At 45.6% G+C, this 22,376-nt stretch overlaps 1 protein-coding gene across 6 annotated transcripts in view; it reads right to left on the bottom strand.

The window, feature by feature from the left end:
- Positions 1-216: 216 nt before the first annotated feature.
- Positions 217-22,376, bottom strand: part of ZNF395 (zinc finger protein 395) — a 51,420-nt gene continuing 29,260 nt past the window's right edge. For all 6 annotated transcript variants that reach the window (XM_027829171.2, XM_037893824.2, XM_037893821.2 and 3 more), the window contains 4 exons: positions 20,098-20,356; positions 16,465-16,557; positions 15,986-16,089; positions 217-7,894 (listed from right to left, as the gene is read on the bottom strand). In XM_027829171.2, the coding sequence (XP_027684972.2) occupies positions 7,783-7,894; positions 15,986-16,089; positions 16,465-16,557; positions 20,098-20,356 (568 nt within the window). In that variant the 3' untranslated portion in view covers positions 217-7,782. The remainder of the gene's footprint in view (positions 7,895-15,985; positions 16,090-16,464; positions 16,558-20,097; positions 20,357-22,376) is intronic.

Here is a 22,376-nt window from a genome sequence, read left to right as displayed (position 1 = left end):
GGTTAATACAATGTATAAAGAACGAGACTTTTTAGCCAAGCAAAAGCGGTCTCACGTTAGGAAACATCAAGCTGGAAGAAATGTTCCCTTCAGTACTCTGGGACATGAGCATCAGGCTAAACAGTGAAACATGTAATAGCTACCCTAGTCCAGTACAGCGAGTTCTCTTGCTTTTTCTTCCTTCTGTACAAGAACAGGTAAAAGGACACAGTCGGATATCAGGCAACTTTTCATTTTATTTCTTATAAAATATATTTTATATTGCTGCTGTAAAAATTACATTTCACATTTTTATTTTATTACAATAAAAAATAATACTTGGAAGACAGCTGAAAAAAGCTCCAATGAGACAGAAATTCACTGATACGGCATATCCCCGTTAAGCTGAATAGCATGCCAAAGAGCAGCTATTGGCAACAAATGTCCCATCCTTTCCACACTTTCTCATATCCCATAACTCCACAGAAAAACACGTTACACCCTACCCTACCTTTGTGTATCTACCTGAAGACTTCCCATTTCTTTAATCCAATGGGGGTGTAGAGTGACAGAATAGGGGGGTCACCAGGTGCTGAACTTCACACAACACAACTGCTTTGCTTCTTTTAGGGGTCCAATCTCCCATCAACAATGAAGGGTCACAACGTGTAGGCTGGACACACTCCAGTTAATGCCTAGCGGAAAGGTTCCTATGTACATACATATACATGCACAAAAAGACAATCAGACCAAACAGGTGCATATGGGAGGTGTTTCTTAGCTGAATTCACCAGTCACGGCTACCTAATGTTTGGAGGTTGAGGGGGACTTGCTTAAGATTAGAAAAGCTCTAAAGTATGGAGTCTATGCAAGAGTGACAGAAGGAAAAGTAGAGTCTACCAAGTGTGGTTGGAAGCAAGACAGAAAATTAGGCGGAGAAAAGCGAAGGGAAAAAAAAAAAAAAAAAAAAAAACTTTAAAAATCTTGCTGTGTCATTTCTGCCAACAAAAGAAGTGTAAAAAATAAAATTAAAAAATACGTGCACCAGCTGTTCCAACAAAAAACCACCCACATATAAAACAACCACCATATTGTTAAGAACTATTTTGTCCAATTAAATCTGTACCGCAAAAGCCCTCAAAATAAAGTGTAAGAATCCCCCATCCCCTTTCAAATCTTTTAAAAAACACTGATACAAAATATTCCTATGTAAGATCTTTTTTTCTTTATTATGATTAAGTGCTCTTCATTTTGGAATCAGGCATTGCAAGATGGCTATGTGTACAAACAAAGGTGCTGCAAGATAGGGAAAAAAAGCCAGTGGACAGTATTTAGTGTGTGTTAGTGGTGTAATTCTTCTCTTCTGCCTACCTTCCTCCCATCCCACACACGCCTGTGATACCAGGCAATAGCAGATAGATTCTGCATTCCTCTCTGGCCTAAGAGTTTGTGCAGCTTAGCGAGGGTATACGGTATACCACATGCTTCTATAGGTGACTGCTTATTCCAAAGTCATTTACACTTTTTAAAAAAAAATCACATTTAACAAAAGCAAAATGTTATTTTTTTCAAAACCCAATCTTCTGTCAGCAAAAAAATTATCCTTGAAATAAACACATATATAACACGTACAAATGTTTGGGTTGAGGACTCTGGATTGTTCAAGGCCAGTTACTGAGGGGTGAACCTTAAAGAGGCTCATAGGATTGGTTTGATCAGCACCCGTGAGTCTGGATGCATATTTTAATTTCCTGAGTGACCCAGATTGACCTTATGAATTGCAGGGTCCTAAGCAAAAGAAGGGCCCCAAGAGTCCCAGAGAAAGAGAGGGAAGAGTGGTCAGGGTGAGTTGTGTCCTGTTCCTCCAATCTCACGGCTGGAGAGAGAGATGAGACTACGATCAGTAAACTGCTAAGATGGCTTCATTTGAAGTCTGCAAATTGTACTAAAAATGTCATAAAATAGGCTCTCTAAGAAGATTTCTGGACCTCTCCACTTCCTGAAAGACACAATGGGTCCAACGATTAGGGTGCTAGGCTGTAACTCAAAACACTTGGGGGTTCAATTCCTTGCTCCACCACAAACCCTCCCATGAGTTAGGGGCTTCTGAAAAATCCCAGTAGGTGCCTATATCTGGATCTTTAGAAATCTGGCCCTTAGTCTCCCTGGATCAGATGTATGCAAGTGCCTAACTCCCAGTGAAATCAATGGGAATTAGATGGTGTCATGGGGTGCCTGGGCCCCTTTAAGGGGGAGCTGGTCTGCAGCTGGGCTAACTGCCCTGGGCTGAGGCTGATCGGAGAAGTTCAGCAAAGAAGGTTTTAATGAACAGCTGGACAGCTTGAGTGACCCTACTGGTTACACCTGGAGAGGGTGTGGCCAGGTAGGGAGGAGAGGAATTTAGAGGAAATGCAGGGTGGAACCCTCTCCGGGGTGGAGAGTTTGAAGAAGGACCTTGATATAGATCCTTCAAGTTGTCACACCCCATATCTGTACAACTTGCAACTTCTGGTTGATACTACAAAGTTATTATGAAGTGGTTACCATGAAAAATGCTGTATCACAAATGCTCCTCCAGCTATGCGTATCCACTATGGGCTAAGCAGAGCTGTATCACATCCTCCGAGTAGACCAGATACAACAGAAGGTCCTTAGAACTTATTAAGTGATAACACCTTGGAACAGTGGGTGAGTTTAGGCCGGGGGGGGGAAATAAACACAAACAGTTTTACTCTACCTCTCTGAAGGAAGGAACAAGAAGTGGAGAGCGGAAAGTTACCAAGCAGAACAAAGATACCTAGGTGTTAATGCTAGCCTTTAAAAAACACAGAGATTGGGTGGGTCAGGAGAAGATTGAGAGACACAGGAGGTTTGGGAAGAAAGAAGGAAAGACATGGATCAGCCAAGGTGAAAGTACTAGTAACTGAGCTGGGAAGAAGACTCCATGTTTCAGAACCTAAGGGTCCACAGCAGAAGGACCTGTTTGGCCCCAGAGGCTCTGACCCCAGCCCAAAGAATGCCCTGGTGAAGAAAATGAGAAATGAGCATAGGTTTTATTATTTTTGTATGGACCTGTGTGTTTCTTGTATGATTCAGTAAAGAGCAACAGTGTTCTAGAACTCTGGGCAAAGTGTCTATTATGCGTCACAACTTTTGTGTGTCCCCTGAGAGGGTTGAACGGTAACGCAGAAGGCTCATATTTTTGGTGCGGTTTTGGGAGAGGGGATCTTTAAGCTACAAGGGGAGTCTATGGTGTCTCAGCATTGGTTCCAGGCGCTGGGTAGTGGATGGCAAGATCACAGCTCTCCCGAGGGAGTGTTAGAGGATCTGTGCTCCAAAAGTATGCGTAGGGATCTCAAGATTGGAACATCTGGGGATCAAGAAGGTTGATCATAGCATCTGGTGAGGTGACCAAATTTGTGACGGGGAAAAATGGAATAAACTGCAGAAGCCACAATTAACTATAGCCATGCCCCCTCCCCCCACGGGGGGGGGGGGGGGGGGGAGAGAGAGGACTTGGGGCCCTGCAGGTCAGTATCATGACAATAGGTCAGAGGACTAAAGTGAACTGGAAGAGAGAGACTGAAATCTCAAACTCATAGGGCTGGAAGTGAGTTGCTGTTACTGTTTCACTTGCTGTCACTCGGTGAAGAGACTGGAACTGAAGACCCCAGGTGGGGCAGAAGACTTTTTGGTTCACTATGTTTGTTTTAATACTGATGAAGGACATTAAGGACACATGCCCCAAAAGGGGTGGGACTCTAGAGGGAGGAAGCCAGAGGGCCAAGTACCCCACGACATGAGAGAGATGACACCACCACAAGAGGGCACTCCAGGATGGTGAGAGACAACAACGCCACAAGGGAGCGCTCTGGGATGGTGAGCCCCATAACAGGCATCTAACACATTTAGAAATCTGGCTCTCTGTGTCTCAGTTCCTTACCTATAAAATAGGAACACTAGCACTACTCTACCTCACAGAGGTGTTGTGAGAAAAAATACATTAAAGATTATGAGGTGCTCAGATACTATAATAATGAGGGATGAAAACCTTAAACAGCAGAGCCAGGAATAAGAGATGAGGCATTTCTCTGGTTCCAGAACTGGGAATGAAAAACAACTAATAATATCAGAAACTGAACTTTTTGGGCCTCAAAAGAGGCTTCTATTTGAATTGCAGGCAATGGTTCTAGTCCGTTTTACTTTATCCTTCCCTAACTCGAGTGCAAAAAACACAGAAGCACTCGCATGCAAGTAAGCAGCATCCAATATCAAGAGTTCAAACTGGGAGACAAGAGGTTTCCTTTCATAATTTTATCAATGGGCACAGGTGCCAGCCTTAAAGGAAAACTGCAGTGTAACCCAAGAGATAGTTTAACCACTGCATTTAAGAGTTATGTATGCAATTCCGCAATCCTTTCTCATGTGAATAGTCCCACTGCAGTGCTGAGGTCACTGGGAGTACTCAAACAAGCACTGCAAGAGTAGGCCCCAAGTGCCTGAAATACAATAAAGACGAATTATTAATAAACAGAAAGGTGCATTGGCAGGTTAGGATTCAGCAAATTCAAGTCAAGTAAAAACAGCTGGAAATTAGACTGTTTTAAAGGTTTGTGGGTTTTTACATTTATTTTTAAATGTTTCTGTTTCAAAAACAATAGAATATATTTTAGAATGGCCCAATTTTCACCTATGTCCTGTGAGGGGTTCAAGTAGTACCCTGGCTGCTGGGAAGCACAATTCTTCACCATGAAAATGGCAGCCCCAACTGACTATCATCAACCCCTTTCTCTGAATGGTACTTTTTAGGCGAGCAACCACTATGTCTGAAATCTCTTTTGAAATGTCATTCTTTTCCAGTATTTAGTAAAATATTAAGCCCCAGGAAGGTATTATAACACCTGGTATGACAAACCACTGCAGTATTCCTTTACAGGTCACCTATATAGAACAGTTCAGCAACTTGTCTGCTTTCATAATCCACATTTCTCTCATCAGACTAAGACAGTGGATCTCAAACTGCTAGCTCTTTATGGTGGTCATCAGAGTAAGAGTCACAGTGGAGGGACTAAAGTGTAAGAGAGGGCCTCTTATGAACTCCTTCCTTCATAAAGTATCTGAACCGCAGTCACTGAAGTCAACTGAAAGACTCCCATTGTCTTCAATGGACTTTGCATCAGACCCACATGGACCCAGCTAGAGAACCTGACCCTACTGAATCAGACCTAGATGATTCCATTGGCTCAGAACCAGTGGACTAAGTAAAAAACAAAGAAACAGGGAGACACACTCACTTTGTTCCTGCTTCCCATAGGCCAATTTGGCAACCACCAATTTAACAGCGAGCAGAAGACTGGGTTCTAAAACAATATACTGTATATATGTATAAAATTACAAAAAAATACCAACAAGCACCCCCATATATAACCCCCTTTGACTGCACCACCTGCCCCTTTATCAACCAGGCTCACGTTGATCCAGGAGGAAATAACACCCTCCTGGTCACATGAATTGTTTTTTACAAAGAAAGTGTAGTCAATCCTATGGTCCTTAAAAATACACCAGGCTTGTTTCTGCCTTGCCCATGGGTTGAGCTCTGCAGTTTATGGCCTACGATTATCAAAAACGCAGCAAAAAGTTCAATGATCCCCTTCCCACCCACTCCCATTAATACAAAACCCTCAACTCTGACTGCAGCCGAGTTATGCACAACATGGACCACATGGCTCGTGTGTAGCTGCCATTTTGTATTTACAAACAAAACAGACTTCACAGCGCCAGGATTCTCTGCACAACAGAGCGTAGCATTTGAATGGCTTTAGTGACAGGGGCATTCCTTGCCCTGTTAAGAGAAACCACGACTCCTTAGTGACTGTGACAGAGCACTTCTGTGACACCCGTTGAGTTCAACACGATCAAAATGGCACCCTCTGGGGGCAGTGTCCCAGTCAACCTGCACTGCTATCATCGCATACTGTACTGAGTTCAATGATGGAAACACCACTGACTCCCCAAGACACAAAATGGGGATGTATAGAACAAAAATCTTTGCCTTTGTGCTCCAAGGCCACACAGTGAGATGGACAGAGACACTGACATTAGCAACCTGGTCGCCAGGGTCCTGTCCATGCAGGGCCAAGCTTCCACAGGACAGCTCATTGTGCCGTGGGATGCACTCTGCTGCTCCTCACAGCAGCTGCAATGTGTGTGCTGGTATTGTGGCTGGACTGCACTTGCTGCCAAGTGGCTTTTCACAGCTCAGACAGTAGATTGGGCACTTCCTACACGTGGCTGATCAGCCATGAGTGCAAAGACCAAAAACAATAAAAATTGGACCTGACTGCTGGTGGTGGATTAAATGGTGCTCTTCTCCAAAATCAGAGGGGCCTCTGGAACCTTTGATCTTTCCCTCCAGCTCCCCCCGCAATTCCAGAAAGACTCCTTGGGCTTGATTCTTCTCTTATTTAAACCTGTGCAAGTCAGGAGTAACTCCACTGAAGTTACACTGCTATAAGTGAGAAGCAGGCAAACAGGGATAAATTCTACCCCCAGAGGACAGTAAACTGTACACAATGACAGATCAAACCAGAAACATTTGAATCATGTAAAGAGAATATGAATTTTTAAAAAATGAAAGCCAGAAAGCTGGGTTCAGACATCTTTCACAATTCAGGATTTCGTAACATACGTATCTATGATGCTGATTCAGCAAATGACATAAGCACGTGCTTATCTTTAAGCATGCAAGTAATCCCAACTCATTCAGCATGTACTTTAGTCCCACTGATTTCAACATAATGTAAAAATGTATGTAAGCATTTTGCTGAATTGGGGCCTAAATTTTTGTGTGTCCACCCTTTCTAGTCCTCTTGGGTTAACAATATTGATCCTGCCAACTTCGCAGAAAGCTACATCAGGTTTCAAAATAAAAACTCATTCCCTGTAGGTTAAAGAGACACTGTGAGACCCAAAAAATAGGTTTTTCAAAGAAATACATTGTTTTCATGAATCTAACAAAAAAATTAGTTTTAAAAAAATTTGTTTTTAATTAAAAGATAAAAATATATGTAGATGTTTATTTTAAGATTTCAGCATTGCTGATGCAGCTGTATCAGAACACATAAATACCAGGAAGTGAAACTGACCAGAGACATAGCAAGTCCAGCTTTAATGTCAGAGCTGAGAGGTGTAAAAAGTAAACACAGTATCATTGGTAAAAAGCAAAGGAAAGAACTTTAAATTCCTCCCATTCCAATAATTTAAGGTGTTACTAGTAAAACATGAACATCATTTTCCTTTTTTAAACTATGATTGTTATTCTGACAGTGCCCTTTAAACAACAGCAGACTTTGAGCTTTCTAGCCAGTCAAGTAACAGAGAGAGATGATCCTCACCTCCTTATCTCAGCTACTGACCTGAAAGTTCAGTAGACTGTACTGTTGAGCTGGGAGATCAGTAAAAAGTTCTTTGGTCCCTGGACCACCAAATAACAAGTCTGCTGTGAACACCAAGCAACCAGCTTTCTTTCTTTCCCTCCCTATTTTTACTATAAAATAGGAGGACTTTTTTTTTTTTTTTTACATTTGTAAAAAACCCACAGAAAGTGTAAAAAATTAATAAATCCAGCTGACATACAATATACAGAACTTGGAATTTACACACAGCTCTTGAGATCTCTGCTGAAGCCACAGGAGATAGATACCTCCAAGTTTGCTGTGCCCTGGTTGCAGCAATGACCAACTTTGGGTGCTCTCGGCTGAGAGAGAGAGAGAGAAATTCAATACTCCTGAAATGTTCATGTGCTCAGTCCAGGAATCGCTGGCAGGCCTTTTTCCACCGGCAGGCCGTGCACCACTGGTCTCGGTGCTCAATTCCATACACTTTACGGCATTTCTTGGCTTCGCCACGGACTTTTCTGCAGAGTAACAAAAATAACCAAGACGGTGACATGGTTATTAAAGCGTTACAGAGCGCAGGGGAGAAAAGAGCATGTGCAACGCAATGCAAGGTTGAGCTAAACCTGAGGAGGAAGCCCCAGTGTGAACAAAGCATTAGACGTTCACAGTAGAGAGCAACCCTGCAATAGCAGAGGGATGGGCTGAACCCACGGTATCATCTCTTGCTTATGTGGCAGCTTCTAGAATTCTAAGGGCTTGTCTGCACTTGAAATGTTACAGCACCGCAGTTGCAAGTACACTGCTAGAGCACTTCAGTGTAGACACCACATATGCTGACAGGAGGGATCCTCCCACAGGTGTAGGTAATCCACCTCCCCGAGAGTTCTCCGCAAGAGTTCTTCTGTTGACCGAGTACTGCCTACACCAGGGCTTAGGTCAACTTAACAGTCTCTCAAGGATGTGGATTTTTGACACCCCTGAGTGACGTAGCTGGGTTGACCTAACTTTTTGGGGTAGACCAGGCCTACATCAAAGGGCTGGTCCCATCCTGAGGAAGTCCAAAGAAAGTGGAAGTTTAAACCAAGGGGTTTCCTTCTTTTCTTTTAGACTGTTTTCAGTCAAGAATCAGCAATACTAGCCATCTCCACAGCACCATTATTAGAATGCTAATACAGAGGAAGGCTGGTCTTATTGTTAGGGTACCGGACTGAGATTCAAAAGATTGAGAGTCAATTCACAGCTCTGCCACAGGCTCCATGTGTGATCCATGGCAAACCACTTGATCTGTGTTGTGAATTCCCCATTTGTAAAATGGGGATAACAACACTTCCTTTCTCCCACACTTTATTTCTCGTCTACTTAAATCATAAGCTCTTTGGGGCAGGGACTGTCTCTTACTATGTGTATTATGCACAGTGCCTATGCATAATAGCTGATCTTAGTGGGGCAAATAATTCAAATACAGAATAATACCCGCTTTCATTCTGAAGAGTCACAAAGCTGCAGACAAACTACATACAGAGTTCAGTCATTCACCACTGAAATGCAGTCACCTCTGGGGTGGAATGTGGAAGCTACTCTGTACCAGCAGCGCTACATAAGAGTTTTTAGGAGGAGAAATGAAGAACAGAGTCCCCAGTTATTAAGTATTTAAGCAAAGCTATTACATGCAGACAGCAAAGAGGAAGAAGTGTACAACAGGCTGGTGGATTGAATGGACATACTGGAACAGTTACGGACCTGACCTAAATTAGACTGTATAAAAGCCAGTCAGCTGCGAACCAGCTGAGCAGCGAACAGCAGAGTGGCTAACACAGGGAGTTTGCCTGGGAGTTCCCCGGGGAGAACCTGCTGAGGCTTACATCTTGCCGGCTTCTCTGAGAAGTTACTACAACTCCTGAGTGAGCTCATAGAAGGAAGATAATATGGATGGGGGGTGTTCAGCTGTTGTGACCTGCACTGGATGTGCCATGTTTGTCTTTCTTCCACAGGACAGAAACGACTTTGTCTGTACGAAGTGCAAGCTGGTCTCCATACTGGAAGAGAAGGTTCAAGGTCTGGAGAAACGAGTATCGACCCTGCATTGCATAAGAGAAACTGAAGATTTCCTGGACAGACGTCAGGATATGCTTCTACGGGCACAATGTTCTGAAGATTCAGAGCAGGCTGCGCAGCAGGGACAGGAGGACGGTGAAGAAATTTGGCAGCACGTGACCTCCAGAAGAAGAAAGGGGAGCATCCATGTACCAGCAGGGCAGATACAGGTAAGTAACCGTTTTCATGTTCTCTCCACAGGTACTAATGTGGAGAGTGGACCAGATGATACATCTGAGGGAAGGGAACAGAAGGAGACTCTGCCGATTGGAAGCCATGAGATGCACTGTCCTACGGTTGGGGGTTCCACGACCACCGCTCCCAAGAGAAGGAGGCGGGTGGTGATGGTCGGGGACTCTCTCCTCAGGGGGACTGAGTCATCTATCTGCCGCCCCGACTGGGAAAGCCGAGAAGTCTGCTGCTTGCCAGGAGCTAGGATTCACGATGTGACGGAGAGACTGCCGAGACTCATCAAGCCCTCGGATCGCTACCCCTTCCTGCTTCTCCACGTGGGCACCAATGATACTGCCAAGAATAACCTTGAGCGGATCACTGCGGACTACGTGGCTCTGGGAAGAAGGATAAAGGAGTTTGAGGTGCAAGTGGTGTTCTCGTCCATCCTTCCCGTGGAAGAAAAAGACCTGGGTAGAGACCGTCGAATCGTGGAAGTCAACGAATGGCTACGCAGGTGGTGTCGGAGAGAAGGCTTTGGATTCTTTGACCACGGGATGGCGTTCCAAGAAGGAGGAGTGCTAGGCAGAGACGGGCTCCACCTAACCAAGAGAGGGAAGAGCATCTTTGGAAGCAGGCTGGCTAACCTAGTGAGGAGGGCTTTAAACTAGGTTCACCGGGGGAAGGAGACCAAACCCCTGAGGTAAGTGGGGAAGTGGGATACCAGGAGGAAGCACGAGCAGGAGCGCATGAGAGGACAGGGGTCCTGCCTCATACTGAGAAAGAGGGACGATCAGCGAGTTATCTCAAGTGCCTATACACAAATGCAAGAAGCCTGGGAAACAAGCAGGGAGAACTGGAAGTCCTGGCTCAGTCAAGGAATTATGATGTGACTGGAATAACAGAGACTTGGTGGGATAACTCACATGACTGGAGTACTGTCATGGATGGGTATAAGCTGTTCAGAAAGGGCAGAAAAGGTGGGGGAGTTGCACTGTATGTAAGGGAGAAGTATGACTGCTCAGAGCTCAAGTATGAAACTGCAGAAAAACCTGAGTCTCTCTGGATTAAATTTAGAAATGTGAGCAACAGGGGTGATGTCGTGGTGGGAGTCTGCTATAGACCACCGGACCAGGGGGATGAGGTGGACGAGGCTTTCTTCCAGCAACTTGCAGAAGTTACTAGATCGCACGCCCTGGTTCTCATGGGAGACTTCAATCACCCTGATATCTGCTGGGAGAGCAATACAGCGGTGCACAGACAATCCAGGAAGTTTTTGGAAAGGGTAGGGGACAATTTCCTGGTGCAAGTGCTGGAGGAACCAACTAGGGGCAGAGCTCTTCTTGACCTCCTGCTCACAAACCGGGAAGAATTAGTAGGGGAAGCTAAAGTGGATGGGAACCTGGGAGGCAGTGACCATGAAATGGTCGAGTTCAGGATCCTGACACAGGGAAGAAAGGAGAGCAGCAGAATATGGACCCTGGACTTCAGAAAAGCAGACTTTGACTCCCTCAGGGAACTGATGGGCAAGATCCCCTGGGAGAATAACATGAGAGGGAAAGGAGTCCAGGAGAGCTGGCTGTATTTTAAAGAATCCTTATTGAGGTTACAGGGACAAACCATCCCGATGTGTAGAAAGAATAGTAAATATGGCAGGCGACCAGCTTGGCTTAACAGTGAAATCCTTGCTGATCTTGAACACAAAAAAGAACCTTACAAGAAGTGGAAGATTGGACAAATGACCAGGGAAGAGTATAAAAATATTGCTCGGGGATGCAGGAGTGAAATCAGGAAGGCCAAATCACACCTGGAGTTGCAGCTAGCAAGGGATGTTAAGAGTAACAAGAAGGGTTTCTTCAGGTATGTTAGCAACAAGAAGAAAGTCAAGGAAAGTGTGGACCCCCTTACCGAATGAGGGAGGCAACCTAGTGACAGAGGATGTGGAAAAAGCTAATGTACTCAATGCTTTCTTTTGCCTCTGTCTTCACGAACTAGGTCAGCTCCCAGACTACTGCACTGGGCAGCACAGCATGGGGAGGAGGTGACCAGCCCTCTGTGGAGAAAGAAGTGGTTCGGGACTATTTAGAAAAGCTGGACGAGCACAAGTCCATGGGGCCGGATGCGCTGCATCCGAGAGTGCTAAAGGAGTTGGCAGATGTGATTGCAGAGCCATTGGCCATGATCTTTTAAAACTCATGGCGATCCGGGGAAGTCCCGGACGACTGGAAAAAGGCTAATGTAGTGCCCATCTTTAAAAAAGGGAAGGAGGAGGATCCGGGGAACTACAGGCCAGTCAGCCTCACCTCAGTCCCTGGAAAAATCATGGATCAGGTCCTCAAGGAATCAATTCTGAAGCACTTAGAGGAGAGGAAAGTGATCAGGAACAGTCAGCATGGATTCACCAAGGGCAAGTCATGCCTGACTAATCTAATTGCCTTCTATGACAAGATAACTGGCTCTGTGGATGAGGGGAAAGCAGTGGACGTGTTGTTCCTTGACTTTAGCAAAGCTTTTGACACTGTCTCCCACAGTATTCTTGCCAGCAAGTTAAAGAAGTATGGGCTGGATGGACTATAAGATGGATAGAAAGTTGGCTAGATTGTTGGGCTCAACGGGTAGTGATCAATGGCTCCATGTCTAGCTGGCAGCTGGTATCAAGTGGAGTGCCCCAAGGGTCAGTCTTGGGGCCGGTTTTGTTCAATATCTTCATAAATGATCTGGAGCATGGTGTGGATTGCACCCTCAGCAAGTTTGCAGATGACACTAAACTGGGAGGAGAGGTAGATACGCTGGAGGGTAGGGATAGGATACAGAGGGACCTAGACAAATTAGAGGACTGGGCCAAAAGAAATCTGATGAGGTTCAACAAGGACAAGTGCAGAATCCTGCACTTAGGATGGAAGAATCCCATGCACCGCTACAGACTAGGGACCGAATGGCTCAGCAGCTAGTTCTGCAGAAAAGGACCTAGGGGTGACAGTGGACGAGAAGCTGGATATGAGTGAACAGTGTGCCCTTGTTGCCAAGAAGGCCAATGGCATTTTGGGATGTATACGTAGGGGCACTGCCAGCAGATCGACGGACGTGATCGTTCCCCTTTATTGGACATTGGTGAGGCCTCATCTGGAGTACTGTGTCCAGTTTTGGGTCCCACGCTACAGGAAGGATGTGGAAAAATTGGAAAGAGTCCAGCGGAGGGCAACAAAAATGATTAGGGGACTGGAACACATGACTTATGAGGAGAGGCTGAGGGAACTGGGATTGTTTAGTCTGCGGAAGAGAAGAATGAGGGGGGATTTGATAGCTGCTTTCAACTACCTGAAAGGGGGTTCCAAAGAGGATGGATCTAGACTGTTTTCAGTGGTAGCTGATGACAGAACAAGGAGTAATGGTCTCAAGTTGCAGTGGGGGAGGTTTAGGTTGGATATTAGGAAAAACTTTTTCACTAGGAGGGTGGTGAAGCACTGGAATGGGTTACCTAGGGAGGTGGTGGAATCTCCTTCCTCAGATATTTTTAAGGTCAGGCTTGACAAAGCCCTGGCTAGGATGATTTAGTTGGGGATTGGTCCTGCTTTGAGCAGGGGGTTGGACTAGATGACCTCCTGAGGTCCCTTTCAACCCTGATATTCTATGAGTCTATGATTCTATAGCAGGGTGGGAAGGTCTGATGGCTTCACCTGAAGGCTCGTCTCCAGAAATCTGAGAACCAAGGTATGATACAGGGGACATCCGTTATTATTTATGAAGTGCCACACACAGCTCCATGCCAGAGCTGGGGCTGGCAGAAAGCACATCACTTTCCTTTTTTAAACAGGAACAAGAAGGAAGGGGGCAGAGGACAGCACCTGACCCCTCAGGTTTGGGGCCCCAGAGCAACAGGAGCCTTCTGGGATGGGGATGGGCGATACTGAGGCTACTGTAGAAGATTCTCACACATCTTTTGAAATATGGAAGGGCCAGCTCTGGTCTTTGCTGAGGAAGGGCCCCAGGGTAATCCTGGACTAGGCAGGAATGCACCTGGTCTCCTGAACACTTGGGGTTTTCTCAGAAACATGGGGCAATTCCCCTGCAGGGCACTAACCTACTCAGGGGACCACGAGTGTAGACCCCGGCCCAACGTAGAGTTATGCAGGTGTGACAGTACCAGGCCTATCACCTGGATGCACATTAGACATGTCTGGGCTAGTCTGTTAATGTCTTGTACAAGGCTAAAGAGATTGGGTTGAAAAGACCTATTCAGGCAGAAGCCCCAGCAAGGAGGCTATGCAGACTGGAGGGGTGATTAGGCTTTAATCAATACAAAATAGCCACAGGAGAAGATTATAAGCCTCTAAAACATCCCCATTAACATCTCACCATCCTAGATCACCCAGTCCCAGAGCATCCATGATTTCTAAAGTGCCCAAAAGCACGCTGAGCGCCTCAGAGGAACATATCAAAAGACAAGGTGCTGATGCCAGGTTCCAAGCTAGCCAGGGACATGACACAGGAAGGACAAGGTCTGTAGCGAGGTCATGGGGTACCTCAGTTTGGGTACGTGCATCAGGAGATTTCATTACCTATCATTCTTATTATTTTAGTTCATGCTTCTTGTAAGCCAGGTGGTCAAGGGAGTTCAAAGGGAGGCTCCTAAGCCAGGAGAGGTTGGTGGCTTGGTTAACAGGAATTCTAAGCAGGGTTTGCATGAAAGTGGCTTAGAAAATACAAGGCTGTCCTCCTTTGCAGAATGGAAGAGATAGGAGGAAACTTGGTAGTAGACAGGTTTCAGAGTAACAGCCGTGTTAGTCTGTATTCGCAAAAAGAAAAGGAGTACTTGTGGCACCTTAGAGACTAACCAATTTATTTGAGCATAAGCTTTCGTGAGCTACAGCTCACTTCATCGGATGCATACTGTGGAAAGTACAGAAGATCTTTTTATACACACAAACCATGAAAAAATGGGTGTTTACCACTACAAAAGGTTTTCTCTGCAAAAGGTTTTCTCTGGCCCAACTTGATTATCATACACATTGTAAGGAGAGTGATCACTTTAGATAAGCTATTACCAGCAGGAGAGTGGGTTGGGGGGAGAGAAAACCTTTTGTAGTGGTAAACACCCATTTTTTCATGGTTTGTGTGTATAAAAAGATCTTCTGTACTTTCCACAGTATGCATCCGATGAAGTGAGCTGTAGCTCACAAAAGCTTATGCTCAAATAAATTTGTTAGTCTCTAAGGTGCCACAAGTCCTCCTTTTCTTTTTGGTAGGAGACAAGGCCAGAGGTCTGGGCCAGGGCAGAAGTGAGTCAATAATAATTGGCACCTGAACAGCACTTTCTCTCTGGGGATATCAAAGAACTCTGAGGACATTATTTGTTACCGCAGCTACTCATGGAACAGCACCCCACAGTGGGAGGCGCCATACGAACACAGAACAAAGAGATGGCCACTGCTCCAAAGAGCTTAGCCTCAAAGTTTCTGGGAAAATATTATTAACGTCATCCTCATTCTGGAGATGTGGAAACTGAGGCACAGAGAAGTTAAGTGATTTGCCCAGGATCACAGAGAGTCTGTTGCACAGTTGGGAAGAGAACCCAGGACTTCAGGTATTCAGTCCCATGTTTCCCCCAGAAGGACGGTTACAACCATCTTTCATACCACCTAAAAGACTGTCAAACAAGAAGTTTTTCCATCTAAAAACTCTCTTCACCTAAAGGCAACAAGGGACATGGTTAAAATGAGAGCCTCACGTAATACTTTTACATTCCAAATGCTTTAACTGTTTTTCCCCTCTTTCTGTATATCTTTAATAAAAGGTTAAAAGGATGTTTAAATGGTGTGTTTGCCATGGTACTAAATCTCTCTACTAAACCCCGAACCTTGTTTAACACTGTTTAATGTTGGTCAGTGACAGGGCCACATTAACACCTTTCACTCTTTGGGCCCATATAATCCACCTAAATTAATACAACACAACCATAACAGCATCCTTCCTCTCTTAAAAAGAAAAGGGAGTACTTGTGGCACCTTAGAGACTAACAAATTTATTTGAGCATAAGCTTTCGTGAGCTACAGCTCACTTCATTGGATGCATTCAGTAGCTCATGAAAACTTATGCTCAAATAAATTTGTTAGTCTCTAAGGTGCCACAAGTACTCCTTTTCTTTTTGCAAATACAGCCTAACACGGCTGCTACTCTGAAACCTTCCTCTCTCACTGTCCCACCTGCAATGGTGTAACCATACCCAGCTGTCCCTGTGCAGGATATGGTATCGGCTCATTACTACCTATGCTAACACTCTCTCTTCTCTGACAGTACCAGGGCAGCATGGTCCCCACCCGCTTCCCCTCTCTGCAAACTCTTACCTGGTGCCACTGGGAGCCCTGGGAGGAGACGCGACGATCAGGTGTGACTTCAGCATTGATGTTGGCTGTTGGTGTTCACTGAAGCTCAGTGATCTGCTTCGAACCTGCACATGAGAATCAATTCCAGATATATGAGTCATCACACACACCAGAGCTCGCTTTCTGCTACTGAGATCTGTCCAGGCAGATGGATCCAGCCCAGTCTCTGTACTGAATAGCCTATGGAGACTGGTTTTATTGCGTGCGTAAAGCAGCATAGAGAACATAGCTCAACCATGTGGTGCCATGTCCTCTGAGCTGGTGGCAATGCACAGATCTCCTCTCAGGCAGCACATAAGCTTCAGGGAGTGACAAAGGCTAAACCAGTTCTCTTTAAAACTCCCACTCCCTATGCCCTCCCACCCCTGCCCGATCACCCTTTCAAAGGTGCTGGGCAATTAACTGTGTAAAGAAAAAAGAGCCAAGCAAGCGTGACTCACCGGGGAGAGAGAAGGGATGGTGGAGGTGGCAGCAGCCCAGCTGATGCTGGTGAATATGTGTGGTGACACCGGAATCTGAATTGACGGTAAGGCCTGTAGAAGGAAAGGGGAGCAAAGGTTAGTGGTTTAACATTAACCCTTCAGAGGCAGTGTTGGTAACTGCAAGGACAGGGAAGCCAGGACTCCTGGTGTTGGATCATATTAAAGAAGTTCTGTATTAAAATCACAAATGAGTTTGATCCCCCATAGTTTAAATTCCAGGGTATTACTAATTAAGAGGTCTCTTGGTTTTTGGTACTGTTTCTCTCCCTCTATGTGTGAAACTTGCAAGCTGCTAATTGTGTTAGTACATTCTAAGACAGAGTCTGTTCTCAAAGCAATTCTTTGTAACAACAACTACTCACACAGAGAGAGACTCAAAGCAATACTCTGTAACAACAGAAACAGCACCCAGAGACTCCCCGTCCTTTTGTTGTATTCATCTCGCTTTGTTAACAATTGTGATTAAAATAGAGATAGAGGATGGATGTGGATGGATGCTTGGTGTGGATAACAACTGAATGATCAGGGAGGTGCCAGCCTAAGAATCCGGTGTCCATCGGCTGAAGAAGGCGTCAAGTGGAAATAACCAGAGGACCCCCGGAGAGCAGACTGGAATCCACCCAACAGCCTCAAGAATGGGAGAACCAAAGAACAAGATAACATCTGGCAGCACGGAGCCGTCAGGAATGTGCCATCTGCTGATTGATTCAGCAACAGCATGATGAAGCAATTCCCATAGACTGGCATAGGAAGAAATTACTATAAAAATGGACTCTAGAAAGTGAGAACTTTGGGATCTGATTCTGCAAACCAACCTCCAGGAGCATCAGATGAGTATCTGACAAGGCCCTGCTCCCTCCTCATGTTCAGGCCACCTGGCCAGTGGCTTGGCATGAGCAACTCTAAGGCTGGTAACTAGGATAACAACCTTGCAGAACCTGTGTGTGTGTGTGTGTGTGTGAATGAATGTGAGAATAAGTATGAAACTGAATGGAATGTTATAGCTATAACTAACTGCTTACTATGATTCTTTCTGTATTCATAATAAATGTGGCATTTTGCCTTTTCCCCTTTAATAAGATCCTGCTGGATTTTATTTTATTGGTATAACACTGGGTTCCATCTGACTATCACTGAGTGAATTGGCCAAACACCTCGGAGCCTCAATATCCCTCCTCCCTGACTTTTGCGCTCTGAACCATGCAGCCTGCATGTTCTCTTAATGGAGTTTTTAAAAGATGTTTCTTAGGTAAATTCCTTAACCTGGAACGATTTCACTAGGTCCCACCAGAACACCTTCTCCAGGACCATTATAAGGTCTGGAGAAGAGGGTACCTGACCTGCCAGCCACAGGAGCTGTGGGATACCAGCCTTCAGAGCCCCTACTCCAGCACAGACTCTGAGCTCCACTGGGCAGACACCTAACAGCTGCTGGCCTGCTTCAGAGCCCAGAGGCAGAGTCCCCCACCCTTAGGAGGGCTGCACCTTTAGTTCACTTTTCAGCATGCAGCCTCAGCAACCATATGTGCATAGCAACCTTCCTTACGATTATTTATTTGTATTACGGGAGTGCCTAGAGACCCCAGCCAAGCCCAGGGCCTCATTGTGGTAGGTACGTATATACACATATACAGCAAAAAACAGCAACAGCCCTCAAGATAGGAACTAAAGAGACAAGACAAAAGGGGAGGAGAGGAAATATTATCCTCATTGTACAGATGGGAACCAAGTCACGAGATTAGGGGTAAAATTTCCAAAAGTGATTTAGAAGCCGAAGTCCTATTTTTACGACAGACTTAGGCTCTGAGAGCCATTGGAATTTAAACTCCCAAGTCATTTAGGTACTTTTGAAAATTTTACCCTTAAATGACTTGCCCAAGGTCCCATGGACTCTGTGGCAGAGTCTAGAATTGAGCCCTGATCTCCCCAGTCCCAGTCTAGTGCCCTGACTACAGAGCAACCCTTCCTCTCCAACCTTAACTGCTCTCTTTCTGTGCAAGGGGTACTGCTCATGCACAGTGGGCGGCTTTCTTTCCTTCCGAACAAGCTGCCCCAGGGCACTAAGAAACGTTTCCCCCTGAAACGGATTTCTCCAAGGTAGTTACACAAATTTCAATTTCAACCCCCAACTGATTGGGCTGTGGGGCTAGTCAGAAAAATGTTACAAGATTCCCTGCCCCTCCCACACACCCCCATGTGTAAAGTGTATTTTTTCCCCCCTCTCTCTCTTACTTAAAAAAACAGGATACATTTTTTTTGTTCAGACTTTCCACACAACCTGCCCCCCGCCCCCAGTTTGCCTTCAGGCAGAGACCACGCCTGAAAGGTGAAAGTGACTGAAGACAGGCAGCTACAGTGGAAATGCTTATGCTGCCTTAGCTCCACAAATTGTCCCCTGTGTAACACAGAGATATCCTGGGCTGTAAGGCCTGGTCTACGCAGTTTGTCCACTAGTATTACTAGGTTGGGAAGGGGTGTGATTTTTTTTTTTTTAACGAATGTAGTTATACCAATACAAGCCCTAGCGGGCAAATAGATATAAAGGTGCCTTATATCAGTACAGCTTATTCCCCTCCCCATAAAGGAATAAGCTACACCAGCCTAAACACGCCAATGCTGGTATAACACCCCCTACAACAGGAAAGTTGTATCTCTTTAACTAAACTGGTTTAGGTACGCTTGTGTGTGTGTGTGTGTAGAGAAGGCCTAACAGTTTTAGCAGCATGAGGAACTGCAAGTGATGCAGTTACACCGGATCCCCATGCTTCCCATGTATTTGAACTCGGGACTCCTAATACCCAAGACGTGCAAGGATCCGGTATAGTTACATTCCTGGTTGTGTTTTATCTGCATACATAGGGATGTGCTGCATACCACCAAGCTGGCTAATTACAGGGTGGCTGGAAACTAGAGTGCTCACAGCAAGAGAATGACTGCGTTATACAGGCTAGCGAAAGAAATCCACTGATCACTTAAACAAAGAGTAACAGATACGCAGCTCCATGGTTCTGAGGCCTAGCCAGCAGGTAGGAGGACAACAAGGCTGCAAATGTTTATAAGACATAATGAAGTTCCTCCCATATGCTGTCTTGTAGTACGAAAATTATGGAAACACTGGATCAAAACTAAGTAAATTTGAAACCAACAAATCAAAATACTTTATGTCACCTATAGCCAATCTGTGGAACTCACTGAGCAGGAGGTACAGTCAAATTCTGTGGCTGGATTTTAAAACAGAACTGGATCATTTTAGAATCACTAACTTTTGTAGCTATCCAAGCCAAAACAACAAGGAGAATCAGACCATTAGCTGATCAACTGCTGGGTCCGAGAAGGAGATTTTCTCATTCCTGCTATGCACAACCACTACAGAATTCATTATGTGTTATTTTCTCTGATGCATCAGGCACTGGTCACTGCCATAGACAGGACCCTGAACTTGATGGACCAATGGTCTGATGTGGTAAGGAAGATTCTATAAGCAACCAGCTGGTTTCTGAACCTTGTCACTAGATATGAAAACAAATGCCCCTAAGAATGAGGATGCCAGATGCCACTCCATCATGATGTTTCCGTAAGTGGCCAACATACCTGATAGGCATGATCTGCCTGGATGTGCCAGAAGGAACTGGGGGCAGACTGACTGAGGGCACTGTTTGGGAGGTGAGACTCCAAGGTTGCCTGGTCCAAAGCCAAAGCCTCTGGCTTGGCTAGGGCCTGCTGGATGACAATGGGTGAGGACCCAAAGGTGGGGCTGGTGGCAGACTCTGGAGCAGCTTCTTCTTTCACCTGCACTTCGGTGTAGTAGAAGTCTTCCTCCCTCCTCCGCTGGTCAGAGTCTGCGCCATCTCTGTGGTGGTTTAAAAAGGGGAAAGGGTATGAGTCAGTAATCATGATAAGTAACTCCCCCTTCCAATCAGATCTGTGCGAGGTGCCAGCATGATGCAGGTGGCAACACTCAACCAATGAGCTATAAAAAAAAAAAAAATCATCACAGGTTCAAGACCCGCCCCAGTTTCAAGCTCATTCTCAGAGCTGACAGTGGGAGGCAGCAGGTGGGGTCACCCTTGCGGAGGGTTCTCTTCTTCGGTTATGCTATTAAACCAAGGTCTCTTTGGCCCGGCTGGGATTAAAGATTCCACGCACTTTTCCAAGAGACCAGGTGTCCTGGCCAACACTGCCTCTGCCAACAAAGCAAGTTCTGACGCTCAAGACAACAGCGAGCTATTGCTCAGTGCAGGAATGCAGACGGGTTTGCGCACACCAGTCGTACTGAAACCTGGAGAGCTGGCTGGCCCCAAATGGGGATGCAAAGGGCTATGAAATAATCACACAGCAGCAACAGCACATGCTGACCCAGTAAAACATTGTAACGCAACATCAGCATGCAGTTCTGCCAATATTTCATGAGCCCCGTTCGTACCATCTAATGTCTCCTGCCACCAGATCCAGTGTTATTAGCTGCTTTTGGGAAATGAATATTTTTCCTTTCTCCCTTCGTTGGCTGCATAAAGATTCAGTTACTTCAGTTCCTTTGCTCAGCATCGCCTGTGTTGTGTCACGTACCTCAGAAAGTACGGAAGACGTGTCAAGCAAACCTTTGGACTCTAAGGGCACTTATCCACAGCATTTTAGAGCCTGCGGGAGCGAGCATGCCAGACCTGACCGACAGACTTGGGTTAGCAGGACTTGAGTGAGAGCTGTAAAAATCGCTGCGTAGACAACGCTTTGAAGTTGTGGCTGAGGCTGAAACTGCACCTTCAAAGCGGTGTCAACACAGCGATTTTGTCAACCCGGGCTGGGAGGCTTGCTCTTGAGGGCTCCGAACTGCTGCGTAGACATACCCTGAAGCTTCAGGGTATATGGCCTACAGTCACTGCACCAGTAATATTTAGCACTTAGATGGGAAGGTGCTTTGTATCTTCAAAGGGATTTAGAAGCATTAACTAGTTAAACAGACATCATCGGCTTAAAAATCTCACTGCTTACTAATTTTGTTTTATCTACCATTGTTGCAAATAAAACCCAAGAGGAGTGTAGGAAAGAGATTAGAAAAGAGGTTTTTTTCCCCTCGATATTGCCAGCATGTTTATTTTGTGCTCCTGACAGTATTTCGTGAATTGTCAGTTTCCCCACATCCTCTGTATAGTCAGTTTCCCCCATGGTTTGTTTGGAGCTTTCACATGGAAACAAGGCGAGAGAAAAAACATTTCACAAAACAGAAAAACGTGAGGCTGTAAAACCACACTGGCACGGGGGACTGAGTGGTAGACATGGGTTTTAGAATGGACAGCACCACAATATCCCTACAAGGAGGGGAAGAATTATCCCCATTTTGAACATGGGGAAACTGAGGCACACAGGGACAGACAGACTGTGAGTTGCCCCTGGCGAGAATTAGTGGCAAAGCCAGGCTTTGAACCCAGGAGTTCCTGGCCCCCAGCCCTATGCTCAGACCCAGCTTCTCTTATGCGATAACTTGTACAGTACAGCAGGGAGACCATGGAACACAAAAATTAAACCAAAACCAACTTCCATTCGAGGCTGGATTTTTCTTGGAAACCTGAGCAAAGCAGGAGGTTTGACGGGACGTTAGCTTCCCCTGCACGTCCTGCTCTTGTGTGATAAAAGCCTCTTTCCTCACTGTACCACAGTTGCTGTACAAATGCAGAAGTGTCAAGCTTTGCGGCTTGTGCCTGTATCAGTCGGATGGGGCAGCAAGGGGCCCACTGGCTGGAGGTGCAACCACTTTTTCTTTACTCTGGGCCCTTGATGGTCAGGGAGAGAAGAGCTTACAGCTCACTCCTGTCCCACCTTTACACCCCTTCGCTTTAGGGAATTTGCAATGCCTGGAGAACCAACCCTGAACT

Source organism: Chelonia mydas, chromosome 3 (assembly GCF_015237465.2).
Source record: "Chelonia mydas isolate rCheMyd1 chromosome 3, rCheMyd1.pri.v2, whole genome shotgun sequence".
NCBI lineage: Eukaryota > Metazoa > Chordata > Testudines > Cheloniidae > Chelonia > Chelonia mydas.
This window is presented reverse-complemented; position numbering and strand designations above follow the sequence as displayed.